The sequence below is a fragment of the Amblyomma americanum genome, chromosome 9, assembly GCF_052857255.1.
Source record: "Amblyomma americanum isolate KBUSLIRL-KWMA chromosome 9, ASM5285725v1, whole genome shotgun sequence".
Lineage (NCBI taxonomy): Eukaryota > Metazoa > Arthropoda > Arachnida > Ixodida > Ixodidae > Amblyomma > Amblyomma americanum.
This window is the reverse complement of record NC_135505.1, coordinates 143,899,940-143,918,501: the sequence shown is the minus strand read 5'-3', so window position 1 is coordinate 143,918,501 and position 18,562 is coordinate 143,899,940. Positions and strand designations below refer to the sequence as shown.

Sequence of the window (18,562 nt, the reverse complement as noted above, 5' to 3'; positions counted from 1 at the left end):
AAATCGTGGAACAAAGACGTCACACTACCAATGACGTCGCCAGGCCACCACACGCTCTCATTCGCTGGAGCCACTGCAGCCACGACGTCACGGGCACACTTCCGGTAGCCGTGAAAATCGTCTACTCGTGCCGCCGCGCGACCCTCTCGGTCAAGCGCGACCCAGGGCATTGCCTTCCATCATATGGTTTCAATTACTGCTAACTACAACAAATGACAAGCAAAGAAACCCGTCGCGCGCCGCAATCACGCCGCCGACGCTGCTGCTGGGGCGCTGGGTGCGACAACCGGAAGTTGCAAAGGGAACGTCAGCGGATGACGTGATCATGGGCGGGGCCCAGTCCCAGAGAGGTCTATTTTTGTCTGGTGCCCCGCGTGTACGAGTTGAGGGGAGAGAGGAGGAGCGGAATTTTTAATCCTCTTTATCTTCGTTGTTATTGATGCTAGCTTAAAAATTCTTGCGTTGGGGTGACGAGTGATGAAATGCCTATCTCTCGTCTGCTTTACGTAATCTCAATTAATTTATTGCATAGTCCCTTTAAATGTGCTTTCTCGGGAAAATGTGCAGAGATGAAGGGAAAATGCTGTTATCATGGCGGCCTAATTAGAGTCGCGAGAAGAAATTTGTTTTGATGTTTCCCTTTAATTTGCTGCCTAGGCTTTGATAAAGAGCCTTGGCCCTTTCAGGTTCATTCAGGCTTCGAGTGCTGCGTACTTGGATTTCTTCCAGCTATAGTGGCAGTGACCCTCCCATTAATTGCTTCCAACCACTCCCAGCTCTTCAGCCACACAATCCCCTATGTACGCATGTTTGTTGTACAGAAATTCTAGAAAATTTCTACGGTCTATACAGGAGAGGCTAGAAAGGAAATGAAAGTAGCCGAGTCGGTCCCTGTCCCATAGGGAGTGGCCTACCTGGACCGTCCAGGCAGTACGACTGTCATGAGAATGTCCCGCGAGAGATTTTCCGGCAGGCGGATGCATATGCCTTTTAATTCAATCCTCCAAGCGCAAAAACTAATAAAATGAAGTGGTGACTGACTATGATTCGATCAAGAGCAATCCAGCCCTGTTGTTCATTATTTATGGGCTTTCTATGTTTTTTGTTTTACTCGTTCTTATATTTATTACCTTGGCTGTATTCACTCTAAAATTGCTATATTTATAAAATATATTGGTTGGAAAAAATGAGAAATTTTGAGCCGACAACTGGACCCGCCGCGGTGGCTCAGTGGTTAGGGCGCTCGACTACTAATCCGGAGTTCCCGCGGTCAAACCCGACCGCGGCGGCTGCGTTTTTATGGAGGAAAAACGCTAAGGCGCCCGTGTGCTGTGCGATGTCAGTGCACGTTAAAGATCCCCAGGTGGTCGAAATTATTCCGGAGCCCTCCACTACGGCACCTCTTTCTTCCTTTCGTCTTTCACTCCCTCCTTTATCCCTTCCCTGCTGCCGTGCATGTGCTTCGGAGCACATTTTTTTTTGTAGTGTACAGGCTAATTGGTGTAATTCGGTGATAAAATAAAAACACAAGCTTTACCTAATGTCACGATGGCTACTTTCAAGTGAGTGAAACCGAACGATGCAAAGTGTATTTAGTTTCAATTGTTTGTCAAGTTTGAAAACAAGTTATTTTTTTAAAACGAAGCGCAGAATTTTTGAAAGGAATAGAGTCAAAGACTGCTCTCTTTACAGATCCCAATGGCATACTGCTGCGTGCCACTGTGCCGGTCACTGAACAGTTTTGCGAGGTATTAGGTGCGGCTCTTAATCTAGATAAATCCAAGGGGTTTTGGTGGGGCCATTGGGGCATAACGCCAAGTCATTATGGCTGTGAAATAATCGAGGCAGCTTGGATAGCCAGGCTGCGCGAGTGTATCAGCACACCGTCTCTGCGTTAACGAAGAAAATAATGGACATGTGTTAAGAATGTCATTACAAATCTCTATGATCACAAATATTTGGTTGTCACTTTAAATAGACTTTTAGAGGAGGAGCGGCATTAATCGCATTAGACATGGGCACAGCCTTTCCCCTACCCCGACCATGGGCAAGCATCGCGGAGTGGAAGTGAAACGTCACGTGACGCATGGTCCGCGGGCCAAGCGTCTGTCGTGTGAATCCGCGATCCCGCTTCAAATCGTCAGCCATGCGCACGTTTTCTCCAATACCTGAACGGCATGAATAGGAACTTGAGCCCCTTGAGAGGAAGCACACTCTGAAACGTAATCGCGAATATTTATAATCGCTTGCCTTCTGCGCGGTTGGAACTGCGCATGCAGCACATGTACGTTTCACCAAGGAAGAGAGATGGAATAATTTCGTCATGGGTTTAATGATGTAGTTACAACTGTTCGCTCTCTGTGCCTGAATAAGATATATTGTGGCTATTAGAGTCATTTTTTTTGGGTAACCAAAATACAGTTTCTTTTCTTTCTGTTGCGGACGCATGCACGCCTGGTTAGAATTATTTAACTGAAATCTCGTAAGTGGATGAAAGGGGAAGAGGAAAGGAAAGTGCACGGGCCTGTGACTTATGTTAACGCACCACCACCACTGCCTTACTGAAATCTTGCCCGGCCGGTCGTTTAAATACTGCTACTGGTTGGAAAGCGCTTGTAGGATACGCAAGCGCGGTCCGGTTTCATGAGGCTCGAACTGCGCATGCACATGTGTACTTGACAGCGGCCGTCGTCTGTCGCATGATCAAGAATGCCGCGGCGAATGCCACCTCAAAAGGCACCAGTTCTGGCTACGCAGGAAAGGGACAAAGCCTTTTGCCCTCAGCCCGAGTGACTTTGACCTCACGCCGTCTTTTCAACAAACCGGACGACGCCATTGTCTGGAGGGCCTTCTTCGAGGGTCATCTCAGCCGCATTCAGTTGTAACCGCGTTTACATCAATTCCACAGTGGTGCATCGTATTTCCCACGAAAACAAATGCGAGACATATTTCCTATGCCTCGCATGGCCTAAACTGAACTTTGACGTCATAGGCATCGTTGGGCTGTTTAATTTGAAACAGCGTGAGGGAAGAAATGAATTATAAGTTATTTAACAGGTGTAGACAAATTCCATGCAGTTATATATGCGCATTACAGTCGGATACAACTTAAGAACGCAGCGGCTTTTCCCAGTCAAAGCATACTCTTCCAGCCAATGGCGTCGGCCGATTCTCATGACCCTTCTAATGGGACAAAGCAGGGAGTGGTAGATGAAAGGGGATAATCCCTTCCCTCTATGGTCGGGGATAGACCCCTCTTTCTCTTTCCACTGTGAAGCCGCTCCCTGCATTGTCACGCTAGCATGCAGAGTCACGAGAATCGTCTGATTGGAAAAGGGTCCCTTGGGGAAGAAAAGTTGCCGCGTGCATATCTCGCGGAGGCTATATACGCGCCACTGTTTGCATGTACCACATCAAAAGTCTGGTGAGACAGTGGTGGTGGTTAGACTATGAGTTATTCTGTGGCTTCCCGCCCACTGCACATGGCCGAGTGGGCCAGCCGCTCCCATCTTGAGCGCGGTCTGCTTTGTTATCCGAATGAGGGGGTATTGTATAGCCACCCCAGGGAGGAGGAGGGGAACCTCCAAACCTGTTTCCATTCACCAGGGAAGTGGACTTGTCTTTCTGGATGTCTACCCCTGCTTGGCGGATTAGAGCGACGCATTAGCGGATTAGCGATGCATTAGTGCATTTTCCCTGTTTACATGAGCTAGGACACCTTACGTGAGCGCTGGAGGAGGCGGAGGCGTGAAACTTTGCCCGGCTTCGGACGTCATCGATCGCTTCTCCATTCGTGAGGTTACCTCATTTTAGTTGTGTTTTCTTCCCTGTAATGGCGCATAAGGCATTACAATACATGGATCACCACTTGGTATTCGCCTACGACCACTAAATAAATTAGAAATTGTTTTACATTCTCGAGCTGTCAGCTGTGTTGTATATATGTATGTATGTACGCACGTGTGTGTGTGATGATTATGGACCTTCATGGCACAAGGGTGTCTATGTCCAACGAGCGCCATGGCACAAGGTATTTTAGATTTCTCAAGGTGGGGTCAAAGACACGGGTCAAGGACCTATTTTCCAAGGATTTCACCCTAAATGGCCGAGCCTCAGGCCAGTGGAAAGACTGTACCCATTGTATCACCGGTGGGTAGCCGGCGGCACTGGGGATCGAACCACGCACCTCCGGAATGCTAGGCGGAGTATGTATGTATGTGTATGTATGTTGTAGGGACCACTCAAATCCCCCCCCCCCCCCCCCTCGTACCCTCGACAACCGTTCCTCTCCCGAGTGGGGCAGGGGTAACCGGACTACGCGGGGGGGGGGGGGGGCTATTTAAGGGAGGTCCGACCGTCGAAGCGCACTCTTGTCCCCCTGCCACGGACACCGCTGACCTCCTGCTTCGACGACAGGTCCCCCGCCACAACTATGTGAGAATAAACCTTTTTTCCTACTAGCTGGCCCGAGTCTCCCCGTCTGTGCATCCTCGAGCAGAGGAATCGCCGACAAATAATGTCGCCCAATGTGGCGCTCGATTTGTGGACGATTTATCTGCCGATTTCGAAGCAGGCAGCCAGACTCGTGGCAGGCGTTCTTTGTTTGGTGACCACACCGGACCGCTAGGGTTAGCGCTAAGGTCAGCTTCGCGGGGTAGTTACTTTTACAGTGTTTTATATTATGTTAGGGGTTTTGCGTTGTTTCTGTAGTTTTATGTTGTGTATTTCGCGTGTTTGTAGATAAGCCTTTTTTTACGTGAATGCCTCCTAAGAAGGATATCTCCGTGGCTTTGGATGCCAGTGCAGCCGGGAGAAGAGGAACGCGGCCGAACCCGCGAAAATTCCTGGGGCAGGTAATGGAGATGTTTGCCGCACTGACCCGTCAGTTCGGCTCGGTGGCAGGCGCCAGCCAAGCAGCAGCATCGCGTCCGCGGATAAATATCGAGGTCCCCTCCTTTTCCGGATACACGGACGCAAAATCTGTCCACGCGTTTTTACAACAACTCGAGGACTATACCAGACGGCTCTGGGCGCCCCAGATGACGTGATGCTAGGGCAGGTCCTGCCTGTAGCACTCGTCGAGAGCGCGGCGCGATGGAGGCGCTGTCAGCCGACCTTACAGTCGATGGCAGACTTCAAAGACCGCTTCCGTGCCGAGTTCCTCGATGGATGGATGTAAGGTAGGAGCGTCCCTTTTGAAATGGGGTGATGGCATTTTCCCTTTATTTTTGTTTAACAATCTTGTAAGTTACTAAAATTCGCCATTTTCTTTAAATACGTTTTCCTACAATTTTAACCTTATGTCACCTCTCAGCTTTTGAGCCAGCAATCTTGCAATCGCTTTTTGCTAATTTCCACCGCATATTTATTTACATTTCCGTTCATTCATTCATTTATTCATTATTTATTTATTGCATATCTTGCGAAATACAAACATTGATGAAACCATAGGCATTGGCTAGTAACGGGTCCATAATCAACATATCACCATGAATTGTTAAGGGGCACAGACCCCGTCAAGCTGTCTTCTTCAGCTTTCTGTCTGTGCTCCAGACCTCTGTAAAGATGTCGAATAAAGATGAATGAATGAAAATAAATGCAGCAGGCGAACAAATGAAAAAAGAAATGCAATCCATAACACAATTACTCATAACATGCATAGTTTATACAAAAATGAATATAAAGTCACTTATCATTCACAATATTTCTGAAAAAAGAACCTCTTTAAAGCAGGAGTAAAATTTGGGGTTTGTATTATGTTTAGTGGCAAAGAATTCCAAATAAGCGCGCCGTTAAATTCTAAGAGCCTTTTTCCGTACAGGTTCTGACATGGAGGTAGATTAAAATTTGGGTTTGTGGCAGCTCTTGGGTTTAGTAACGGAATTTTAAACAGAGTGATGGGAAGTGAATTTTTAGAGTGAGCAACTTTGAATTCATACAGTGCATTTAGTGGCAGAACATGAAGAGAATTGTACAGGTACATGCTACATTGAGAGCTCACTGAAAACGATATAATTCTTAATGCGCGTTTTTGTAAACGGAATAGAGGTTCCAGGTAAGTAGTAAAGGTGTTCCCCATGACTCAACGCAGTAACTGAGGTGACTTTGAATAAAACAAAAGTACACAATGCGTAGGATGGGGTCCTGGAAACATTCACGAGCCTTAAGTAAAATAAAACATTCGTATGCCAGCTTCTAACAAAGATGTGTAATGCGTGTTTTCCAATGCATGTCAAATTCAAGATACCCCTAAGTACTTGTAGTCTCGAGACAACTTGTTGAAGTTTTGTTCCGCGTAATAATATATTCAGTTCTTCAATATTCGATTGTTTTTTCCTAGAATGAAAACTTGTGTACTTCGTTTTATTAAGATGTAAGGTCAGTTGATTAGATGTGAACCACGCAAAAACATATTCTATCTCAGCAGAGATTTTTATCTTGAATTTCACGCAAATTCTCTCCAGTAAACACAAGAGCGGTGTTGTAGGCATACAATAACGGTTGACTGTACTTTAAGATTGCAGGGAAATCATTTATGTCAAGTGACAAGAATACGGGCCCAAGAACTGAACCCTGCGGCACGCCTATCTCTAAACCCTATCAATTGTTATCTCTAAACCATAGGGCCTCAGGAAGAGTGACTGTGCCTGACTACGAGCGCCGAATGCAAGAGGAGCTCGCGTTGCGCAACCAACACCCAGAGGAAACTTAAGCCTCCTCGACGCGCAATGCAGGAACTCTACAATAGAGGCCAGATCCGACCCAGTACAGGTCGCACGTGTGGTCAGGCATTGCCATCCCCGCTTCAAACCGGGGCCGTGGTTTTGCAAACCTCGAGGCCTGAGCACAGGAGGCCAAGGAGGTGCAGGCTGATCTACTTGCCGAACTGCGCTACCAGCCACCCCCCAGGCCAGCTGAATCGCTAGAACCGGGATGCGCCTGGGATGGAGGCCGAGGCCCCGCGACAAGGGGCCGGGGCGCAGAGGCAATGGCCGTGGAAAGGCGGGGAAAGAGGGGAGAGTGGTCCCCAACCGCTTCGTGGAACGCGGGGACACCCGTCCGCGCGGCGGGTGAACGACTGGCGTTGCTGAAATTGCAAAAAAACCGGTCACCTGGCTCGCGAGTGTCAAGCTAGCTAGGTAGGGAAACGATAGACGCTGGCGGCGATAAGTGGTGGCACCGGCTTTTCGCCTTCGGCGGGAGAATTCCACGGAGGTCAAGGCGCGAGTCAGGAAAAGAACTCCCGCGCCGCGTCGTCTGCCCACCGCGTTGGCGACAGAGGCCTTTGCGCCGCTCGCCTGTACAGCGCAGGGAATTCCCCGCTCAAGCCCATTTACGCTAGTGCAGACTCCGCACTCGTAGACACGGGCTCAACGCCGTCACTGGTCGGTGACAAGGCCTACCGGATAGCAACATCTGTGTCAGACCGGCCGAAACCCCTTTAAGCTTAGCAGCCGGGGCGGCAAAGGCAGAGGGAGCAGTGCGTCTCGTGATGCGCTTTGACGGCAGAAAGCAGGGACATTTTTTCCTTCTTGTCTGGCTTGTCAGTACCAGTCATTCTGGGAAGGGATTTCCTCTCGAGTGAAGGCATTGTGCTCGACACGGGGGAGAATGGCTATCGCTACAGCCAACAACCCCTGGCTGTTCCCCCCTGAGCCACGCACGCAAAATACAAAGAAGTTGCGTGGAACACGTTTCGAAGCTACGAGCGATGCACGGCTATTGTATGTAAGGCCAGGAATGTATACAATGGTTAACCCCACTTATTCAGAGAAGTCGAAGTGGAAGACGAGAGCGAGGACAATGCGATGGGTTCCGCAGACATGTGACACTCCTTTGACTGCCTCCGGGCAAGCAAAGGAATGGCACGTGGAGGCATGCTTCCTAACGCACTTTTTTTTTTTCTGTACATTGACCACGCATGCAGAGTCAACAATTTGTGCTGAGGGGTTGTGTGTCCCGGCGAGGTGATGTGCTAGTGGCGGGTTCACACTGGTTTGTTGCGGATGTCGCGCGACAGGTTTAAATCGATTTGCTACACTTCCTCCCTGCTTTCCTAGTACTTTGGAAACCGTAACCAATTGCCCGAAATCAGTCGCGTGAAGTTTGCGACTCGATCGCCAGTGCGAAAAATCAGTACTGCTCTCACACTTCTCTCCTAGGCATCGCCAGGTTAACACCCCACCCAACCCACGCCATCAGAAGCACTGCGCTGGTTTTTCCACTCAACGGTTCATATAACGAATTCGCGCTCAAATTCGGCAGGTCATGTGTGCCAGCTCCTATTATTGCGGTCGATGAGCGGTTGCCGGCGTCGCTGGCACTGTCCCATCACTCTGTCATATGGTTCAGGTGCAGTTCACTAGATCCACATTCACATTAGGCAACCAAACACTTCGTCTTGCTCTGCACTCGCGACTATTTTGTCATAAGGACTGCCAAGGATAATACAAGCGCACACGGACTGAACAAACCCTAACACATGTAGATTGCCAACGGCATTGCTAAGTTCCATATACGCATTTCAACGTCTTATTTCGTGGCACAAAAAGTGTATGAAGCTGCAAATCCGCACAAAAATTTGTTTCGCATCAGAACGTCCTATTCAGATGGCAAAAACAGAAACCAAAACTACCCACAAAGTAACTTTCAGTATTACCAATGCTTTTAACACATCTATGAAGAGTTGGTAACTCAGTGAGGCCCCCAGCCAGCCCCAAAACTCGCCAGCATTCACTGCTGCGGATGGCCTACGGGCGCTTGGACGAAAGAGCGTGTCGTGTGCAGCGTTGGGAGCCGGCGCGCGAGGAGAAACGAGGAGGAAAGCGCCGCGCGGAGGAGAGTGTCGGTACTCTATCTTATCAAGGGGTTCTAGCCGCAGCTACAACCGTGCGCCTCCGCTGTGCCGACCGCTGTCTTGGCAGCTGTGGCCACGTGACTAACCACGTGACTCGCCGTTTGCTGGAAAATGCAGCCGGCGCGCAGCATTCGCATTGCAGTTCTGGCTATAGTCGGCTCTGGCCGACTACGTTGTCGGGACGATTTCGGTAAACCACGCTCAGCTGAGCTAAACTGCAACCATTTTTGATTGCAATTCAGCTTGACTTTAAAGCCAGGAGAGGCCAATTTTACAACTGAAATATGTGTTAAAATGCGGTCACCACAGAAATTTTTTGCATCCGCTTCATTAAGACAAGAATTGACCATTTGCGGAGAAGTTTCTGCGCATGCGTGGTGAAGGCGCAGGCAGCGCCCTCTCTGGGCGGTTTGGTTGGAAAACATGAGCCAGCCGTGCATTCCTGCGCTGTATTGCGACGACTGATGTGAGCTGTAACTTCCACGTAACTGACATGTAACTGCAACGCGATTTATCTAAGCTAACCACGTGTTTTGCAACAGCGAGACTTGTACGAAATAAAGGCCGCGACGACATACAAGGCGCAAAAGACGAACCCGTTGATGGGGCCAGTAATGCGCACATCCAGCACGTTTCGAAACGGGTGTTGCTGCTTTATTTCGCGCTTACTGCCGAGTACACACTGCTCGGTCGTTCTAGAAGAGTTTTGCCACCGACGCAGGAAAACCGAATGATACATACTAGTATGAACATTCACCATTAATGCTACAATGTGCTTCCTGCACAGCGGGGGCACGGCAGAGCACAGCCTCGCGTATATCCGCGCATTCTAACGCTCCCGCGGCCCGTTAGCACGCAAAGCAACGCTCTGCCGTATCAGCACGAGCCGGGATTGAGATAGTACAACGGGTTCTTTAATAATCAGCTAAGTGTGCCCTGAGGCAAAAGGTGTTGTGCTAAGTTGGCAGAAACTCTGGTCCTATCAAGGAAGCGCAAACGTAAACGTCTGTGTGCATTAGGAAAGTGCATCCCATTATACTGTCACACTCGCCCGCGCATAGGCGCACATTCACGCACATTTTCACTTGGTCATTCGGCGCTCCGTTGAGGTAGCAGAGTGCAGGTATTGCCACACATGGTCGTTTTTCAGGCTACAACGCGAAAATAATTCGCTACACCCTGTTTCTAAAAACGTAAATGGGATGTTCTCCTCTTCCATCATACTCTTTCGTTAGCTGACACACGTTTCCGGCCAAAAAACAACACTAAAACAACAAAACAAGCGCACGTGAGCTGCTGAACGCTGCCTTGCGCATGCTTGCTCGAGAGCCCCTTTCCAACCAAATGTACCGGCGGAGCTTCTCTGTTTGCACGACAGGCGGCGCTCGCTTTTCCGCAAATGGTCCATTGGCATGGATACCACGTTTACGAAGCCATGCAAGCACAGGGCCACTGGATAGATTGATGGTACCACTCTCGTACTGAAGAATGCAGTCATTGCTAAGAATTTTAGTAAAGGTGGTGAAAATAGGCTATCAATGAGAGATCTGTTGCATGTGCTATGCTTCAAGGTTTTTCAGTTTACACTTGATGTCATCACAAAGTTTGTACTGATAAGTCTACAGGCATTACATGACCTAGTCACCTTTAATAAAACCAGAAATTGCCTGTACGCTTGAGTCTGCCATTTTTTACAGTCCCATTCTTTCTCTTTCTGCTGTGCTGGAGAAAGGCAAGACATGGTGAGAAAACCTGTTATGTGGGAAAGTCTCCATACAGTTAAAGAATGGTATCTAGCGGTAACAAGTCATCATCATCATCATCATCAGCCTGACTACACCCACTGCAGGGCAAAGGCCTCTCCCATGTAACAAGTGTGGTGCCTTTATTGGCTACCATTTCCAGGCAGCAGCCAGCCTTCTGAAGGAGCGGAAAACATCACAGGTAGAGACCTTCTGGGACTCTTTCTTTCTTGCGGAACAGGACTTTAGCTCTTGCTCTGCGGAAGTCTTCGCTGGTCACCTTCATGCGCCTTTCACGTAGTGCCAGCAAGCCAGCTTCAGAGCAGATGGCCTGCATTGAACAATGCACTTGCCACAACGATTACATCATGGGAACTCAAAAATAATCAAAAGCACAAGTTGTGCCGTCTCAAATGCATACATATACAAATAGAGTTTTGTTTCCATAGGTGCAGCTGATACTGCCTAATTTGGTTTGCTTCAGAAAAACCTAGGGCACATACTATTGGCAACAAAGTGAATGCAAATGCGATTTCAAGAAGGAATCAAAGGCAAATCTCATGAGAAGCAAGGCTCTCGTGATGCAAAAAAAACTATAGGCTAATGAATGATGCAAGTCTAAAAAGCACTCAACACTTCATGCAGTTGTTTCTTCTTCAAAATGCATGGCATAAGCACAAACAGAAAAACATCAAAGCACAAAAATTTGCAATCGTAAGGAATGCTTTTGTTTGAAAACAGTAGTTACTGAGCATCACTGAGAAAATCCAACAAGAACAGTGTACAATGAATAGCAACAAGAACAGATATGAGTCAGTCAAACACAATGCACTAGCATGTGGTAGAAACTACAATTTCACTTTGCCCGTTTTCAGACAGTCGACACAGGACCAGTGTTTAGAGACACCATATATTTGTATCGTGTTTTTGCTGAGAGATGATGTGTAAGACATTAGTGAACATTGATCACTACGTGAAATTCACCTGCGCTTGACATGTAATTTATAATAAAAATTCTTCTCCTATGCCGTTTCGGCTTCGGAGCAGTTGAATGGCAGCTGTGACGTTCCTAGTAATTGTGAGATGACGTGAGGTATACAAAACCTGCAATATTATAGCTGTTCTTTCACGCGTTGTTGTTCCCGCTTCTCAGGCAGGCTAGTTGCAATGACTAAAATGATAAAGCAGTGATTATATATTCAATTTTTTGGCATGCCTCAAGTGATCTCGTACCTAAATGTGATGTCACTACCATGATTCGGATACCGCAACTGAAATTACATGGGAAAAGAAATTTGGTTATTAATATTGAGTGCAGATGAATTCTACGTCATGATCCATGTTTACTAATGTCTTGCGCATCGCTGCAAAGCAAAAACACACTATGAAAAATCTGCTCGCTCTACCCCTCTAACAAGGAACTATAATGTAACATGCATACATGTATAATGTAAGGTATAATGTAACCATGCTGTCAAAATCTGATCCAAGTGCGAGTGTCCCCGTCTCTTTATGACATTCCATTACCAAGCAATGCTTCTGACTAATGAAAGCACTTACCAGGTAGCAAAGCAAGCATTTCATAACAGAAAAGAACAGTAATAAAAGTAGACTGCTCGAACATCAATGGCCTCCTTGGCACAACAGAATGATCGTGCAGTGCAGAGTTCCCAGGGGAAAGAAATATATTATCACACAAAAATGTCAGCCCTGACAGCCAGCATAAATTAGCTTCAAGCAGCAACACTGAGAATATGATCTGATACAAAACACAACACGGCTGCTTTGAGCTGAACAGACGCCGTTTGACACCTGTCTTCACAATTGTTTGTTTCATATATGTTGACCCACTCTAAAGGAGCATTGAGGACAAAATAAACTTAGCCTGCATCAACAGGTTACCGCATTCTAATCATAAAGATGCAACTTATGTTCAAAATGAGGCAATGATGAGCTGAAAAGGCTAAAATAAAGGCATCACTGCCACTGGCCATTTTTAAAAGCTTTAACGACATCAATACCTTTTTTTTTCTGGATCTCTGAGGACAGCAATAAATCCTATTCATCCGACATCATGAGTTTGGTTCCAATAGCAAGAAAAAATGAAACACTTGTATTTTAAGGTGAAAGCTCTAATTGACGACAAAAGCTTCAAAAGCTGGGCCATCACTGAAGCCTTGACCTTGAATAAACAAATAAAATAAATACTGCCATGACTAGATTTCAAACCTGCGGTGGTGTGAACAGATCAGCTTCGCCAGCCACTGCACGAGGGCACTATATATGCTACTGACGCAGCCGATCATGTCTCGCGTTAAACTGCAACATACTCTAGTCATCTTCATCAACTTCTATCTGCGTCACGAACAGATCAGATCAACTCAACCTCGATCAGAGCTCAACCTGAGTCTGATGTCATTTCCAGGTGTGCCGACGACCCAGCAAAGCAAAATCAATCAGGCTAAACACATGCTTTCGCAAGTCTGCTCGGTTTAACTAAGTTAAAAAAATGCAATTTTCTCGGGAATAAATGCCTCTTTTACTGTTACACAATGTTACACAAGGACATCCCCTGTTTTTATGTTCACAATTCAGCATATCTGCTGAACCACCTGGAGGACTTGGAGCGCTGTCTGCCCAATCATCGGTAACGACATCCACGACTAACCTTGATGTCTGCTCCTGACATCTCATTCTTGGCTGACACGAGATCATGCAACGAGACATCGTCCGCGAGCATCATGCGCGCCGTGTGTATCTGGAAGATGCGCCGCTGCATCCACTCATCCGGCAGCGGGATTTGGATCTTGCGGTCGATCCGGCCCGGCCGGATCAAGGCCGCGTCCAAGCTACCAATGCGGTTCATTGCCAATATCACCTTGACATCGCCGTGTGAGTCAAAGCCATCCAGCTGGTTCAGTAGCTCCAGCATGGTCCGCTGGATTTCTCGTGCCCCTGATGAATTGGTGTTATAGCTGGGAAGAGCAGTGCGGAAGAACAAAAGTAATGCAAGAAAGGTGAACAAAGCACTATAAAGGGAAACTGGGAACACACTAATGTTGGTCTGTGGCAATAGATTACAGCATTCGAACAAAAAGGAATGCTACTTTCACTAAAAACAGAGAGTTTGTAAACTGGAAATGACCAAAAACTGAAACAGAGGTGTTGCCATTACCGGCCTATTTTCAATAAACTGCATATGTTAATACAGTTTCTTGGGCACGGATCCTAGAGGCTAGAGTACACCACCCCGACAGTGGAAAAAATTTAAAATGCAATTTTCTCAGCAATAGACTCGTCTTTTGATACAAGGTGAACGTCAGCATACCCAGAAAAAAGCAAATGAAACGATTTTTACAAAGAACACTAATTGGATGGAGTTTAAGGGAAGCATGGCTTTCAAATTCCCCCCAAAAATCGAGAAGCTGATTCATTGAAAATTGTTGTATCCGCCTGTACGCCTCGTTTTTTCTGCTGTCCCGAAGTTTAGTAATTACTGAAGTCAACCGGGAAAAACTCTAAAGAAACTGTTGAATAGTGGTAGTTGTGAATCATGGAGAAACGCTCAAACAAAGGGTGTTTTTCTCTGGCACGGTTTTCTGCCTAGACACTTCTTCCACAGCAGATTTCGTCATGACTGTTTTATTCATTTTCACCCTGTCTGATTTTTGCACTCCTAAGGTGCAGGTCAAGGCATTCCCTGTTTTTCAAATTTTTGAATTTCAAATTACTGACGTGAAATTTTCTTCTCACTCTGGATATGTCAACGGACACTGCATTGCAAAAAATTCTAAAGCAAAATTTTTGCTTTCATAACAAAATTTCTAAAAATGTCTTCACCTCAAACACACCAGTAGGGATTCCACGAATGTTGAACCAGCTTTCTGCCACATTTTACTAACTCTGCAGCCTTTTCACAAGATTCAGAAGAAAAACGTAGAAAACAATTTTCCGGATATATAATACTGCGATTTTGTGACAGTAGTTGTAAAGTTATTTTTAACATGCTCAAAAATTTCATGCAAATACATTAAGAAATATAAAAAATTTTTGCTGAAAGCCCCGTCCCCACTTAGAAGGTCCTCTGAATAGGGCTAGACTAAAAGAACAACACAGAGGGCACATGCTTACGATTACTTTGACCTTAGATTTAAATTTCTGAGATGACAACATTTAAGAGGCCTTGAGGATGCATACACCAAGTAAATCAACACCTGAAGGCCTTGCTCAAACTCAACAAGAATGAAAGGAAAGACAGAACAAAAATGAAACCTGGTGACTTACCGTTTTGTTCCAATTGCGTCAATTTCATCAATGAACACAATGGATGGCGCATTCTCTTCTGCCGCCCGGAACACCTCTCGAACAAGTCTTGGGCCATCACCCTGCACAGACAGCCTGGCAACCAGTCGACTTTAACCCTGATAAGAGTAAAAATGTGAATTCATTTCTGGTCACAGAATTTCATGAATTTCTAGCGTACCTGCAGGGGCAAGCCTTTTCAAAAATACCTATCAAAGGAAAATCAGATTCTTACATCTGCCAGAGATGCAAGAGGTCTGCTGAATGATAAATTCGCATCAGCTACTGCTAACGACAAGACAGCCAAAAATTTTTGCGGTCGTAATGGTGCATGCATTAATTGGCATGGTGATGGAGTAGTTTTGAATTCTGCGCTTATTTACTGTAAGCATCTGCATATTTGCCTGCAGTTAGACATTCAGATATCATCTGTTTTTAGCAGATGTTTTTTTTTATTTACAATTGGATCACTAGTGATGAAACCCTGGAATTTCATAACTTTTCTCCGAAGTTTTAAATGCCTGCACATTACAACCTTAACATGGTGATGCTGCAAAGGTGGCTGTGAGGCACACGAACCACAGTGAAAAGCTACAGATTAATTTTCACTGCCTCGGGTTTTTATTTTAATGTGTGCCAAAATATGAGCACACAAGCATATCTTCATTCACCTCGGGACTCCACAGTAGGGATAGAACCTGCAACTATGCATGCTGTCAGAACATTGTATAACCACTGAGCCACACCCCGCCGCGGTGGCTCAGCGGTTAGGGCGCTCAACTACTGATCCGAAGTTCCCGGGTTCAAACCCGACCGCGGCGGCTGCGTTTTTATGGAGGAAAAACGCTAAGGCGCCCGTGTGGTGTACGATGTCAGTGCACGTTAAAGATCCCCAGGTGGTCGAAATTATTCGGGAGCCCTCCACTACGGCACCTCTTTCTTCCTTACTTCTTTCACTCCCTTCTTTATCCCTTCCCTTACGGCGCTGTTCAGGTGTCCAACGCTATGTGAGACAGATACTGCGCCATTTCTTTTCCCAAAAAAACCAATTATTATTATTATTATTGGTTTGCTTCTCCGTGCTGTCCTTTCTGAATACCTCAATTAACAAGGGAGGGTGCTGGCATCGCAGCGCCACGAGCGCCACAGAGGGCGTGATTGCCGCGCGCGCCCGGGAGATAGCTCTACCCATGTCCCGCTCGGGAACTCGACTTGCGCTGACGTGTCGATGCGGCGCTCCGCTCCCCGCCTGCGAGGCGAGGCCATTTTTCGCTCACGGCCTACGCCGCCGACGACACTGGCTTTTCTGCGACACGGGGCCCTTAACGCTGTCGCGTTAATAGCTGTCCACAGTGCTCTGTAGGTGGCCGCCAATCTTGACAATGCAGTCACTGGATTCGCCGCTTACACCGCAAAAAGAAAAAGATTTGGATTTGAAAAATAAAATAATTCAGTCAGTGGCGATTGACAAATGTTGCAATGCAAGTTCTAGCCTTGCAAGTTGCCTTCGTACACACAAAAAAGCAAGTTCTAAGGCAACAATAAACACATTATCGTCGGATGTGAGGAAACTGTGAGTAAAAGGGAGTAATAGTCATCAATGCACTCTTATTCCATTTTAACTCCCACTTAGGCATATTCATGTTTAGAATGCAAGAATTCAAATTAGAGGTGGTTCAAATTTGTAATGGGCAGGGAGCTTGGTGATGAGGATAGAGAAGCGGCAGCCACTTTTAATTTTTGTGTTGTTGACGTGTCACGCATGTCTAGAAACGTTTATGACTCCACCACTCATGACAGATAAAAATTCCTGTTTGTGTGTACAAAAAAAATTATTCCAAAATAAGGGGATGCCTTCACAAAAACAAGGGGGTGTTTAAGAAAATCATTGCAACAAACTGGCTCACTCCACAATTTTACTCCAACAATACTGAAATTTTTTAATTCCGGACTTAGTATTGAATTAAAGGCACTCTCCCTCCTACCTTTGTCAAGACAAAGACCAACCTTTTAATCCACCCCAAAATTAACCTAACCCTGTAATAATGTCGTGCTGAAGAAAGGATCGAAAAACTGGGCTCACCTCACAGGCAGCGTAGAGATGGGGGAGCGTCTTAGAGCAGGCACAAGTCGGTCACATTGCTAGATGTGCTCCAGATTGTGCAGCACTCTTCCCCTTTGGTAGCTAGGAACAACCTGCACGCTAGTATGGACTGCAAGCAACAGGCATTGCATAGAAAGAACAGGAAGTGAATGAGGTGCTTGTGTTGTGTTGTGCACGTCAGTGCGATGTCAGTGCAGCCCAGTAGGAAGCTTTGAACACTTAGCAAAAATTATTTACCAACCTCCAAGACAAAACCAGGGTATGGGATGTGCTTTGGGGAAGAAATACGAGTACAGCTTCTGCGAAGATGCAGTGCAGCATGAAGATTCTGAATCATTAAGGCTTTCTTCACATTAAACCATCGACAGTAACAAACATTAGGCAAAACAACTATTTTTTCTTTTTCTTTTTCCACTTCTGGTTTCTTCAAGTGTTGAGATGAAAGAAAACAGAAGGAAGGACAATTACAGCACTCATCATCATCAGCCTGACAACTCCCATTGCAGGGCAAAGGCCTCTCCCATGAATTTCCACTGGTCCAGCATTGGTGGGGGCTAAACCTCTTTTGCACATTGAGTGAAGTAATTCTCATATATTCGTGTTTAGTATAAACATTAAGCTCCAGTAGCCAAGTGTTACAGCAAGAAGAAATATTAACATCAGCCTGAAAGCTAAGGTGGTCTGCATGACCAGTAACTTGGCAGTGCACATTACAATAGCCAGCAAAAAGTTTCATGCAAGAAGCTATATGCTGTTAAGAAAGTAATTAGTATAGATAAGCAAAAGTTAGAGCATTGATTCCTGTGGGACTGCAAAAAGTTATGGAGCAATTGGAAGAGTCACAGTTAGCAGTTACAAGCTGTATGCAGTTAGACAAGAAGCATACATCTTAAAACATTATAGTTAGGGTTTTATAAACATCTGAGGTGGTCTATAGACAGTGGAAAACCGTATTTAACGCTTGAGCAAAATCAACGAAAGTGAAGTCAGCAATAGATGAGGCACCAAAATCACAGCAGTTTCATATATGAGTGGTGTTTCCAAAAAGTATCTATATGAATACTACAAAAAAGTTAGCTTCAAGACATGAGCACACGTATTAAGTAAATGAATAAAGCCTTGCTTCAGTAGGGGATGACACAAGCAGCAGCGAAGTTTAGCAGTGACACATTTAGGAGATATGAAGCTTCTGAAGCACGTACATCTTAAAACATTATGGTCAGGGTTTTATAAACATCTGAAGTGGTCTATAGAGTGTGTAAAACAGTATGAAACACTTGAGCAAAATCAACAAAGTGAATTCAGCAATAGATGAGACACCAAATGCACAGCAGTTTCACATGAGCAGTGTTTCCAAAAAGCATCTGTATGAATACTACAAAAAAGTTAGCTTAATGAGCACACGCATTAAGTAAATAAAGAAAAGAATAAAGCCTTGCTGAGAAGCGCTGCTTCAGTAGGGAATGACATAAGCAGCAGCGACACATGAAGAGATGAAGCTTCTGAAGCAAGGTGATTTAGGCAAGCCGAAGCAAGACTATTGGATTAAAAGTAGCG

At 46.0% G+C, this 18,562-nt stretch overlaps 1 protein-coding gene across 1 annotated transcript; it reads right to left on the bottom strand.

Moving 5' to 3' along the window:
* Positions 1–10,675: 10,675 nt before the first annotated feature.
* LOC144104723 (26S proteasome regulatory subunit 4-like) lies at positions 10,676–14,964 on the bottom strand. Its single transcript, XM_077637882.1, has 3 exons — positions 14,884–14,964; positions 13,268–13,574; positions 10,676–10,930 (listed from the first exon to the last, which is right to left on the bottom strand). Exons 2-3 carry the CDS (start codon positions 13,529–13,531, stop codon positions 10,796–10,798), a joined length of 399 nt encoding a protein of 132 aa, XP_077494008.1. The 5' UTR covers positions 13,532–13,574; positions 14,884–14,964; the 3' UTR covers positions 10,676–10,795.
* Positions 14,965–18,562: the final 3,598 nt, after the last annotated feature.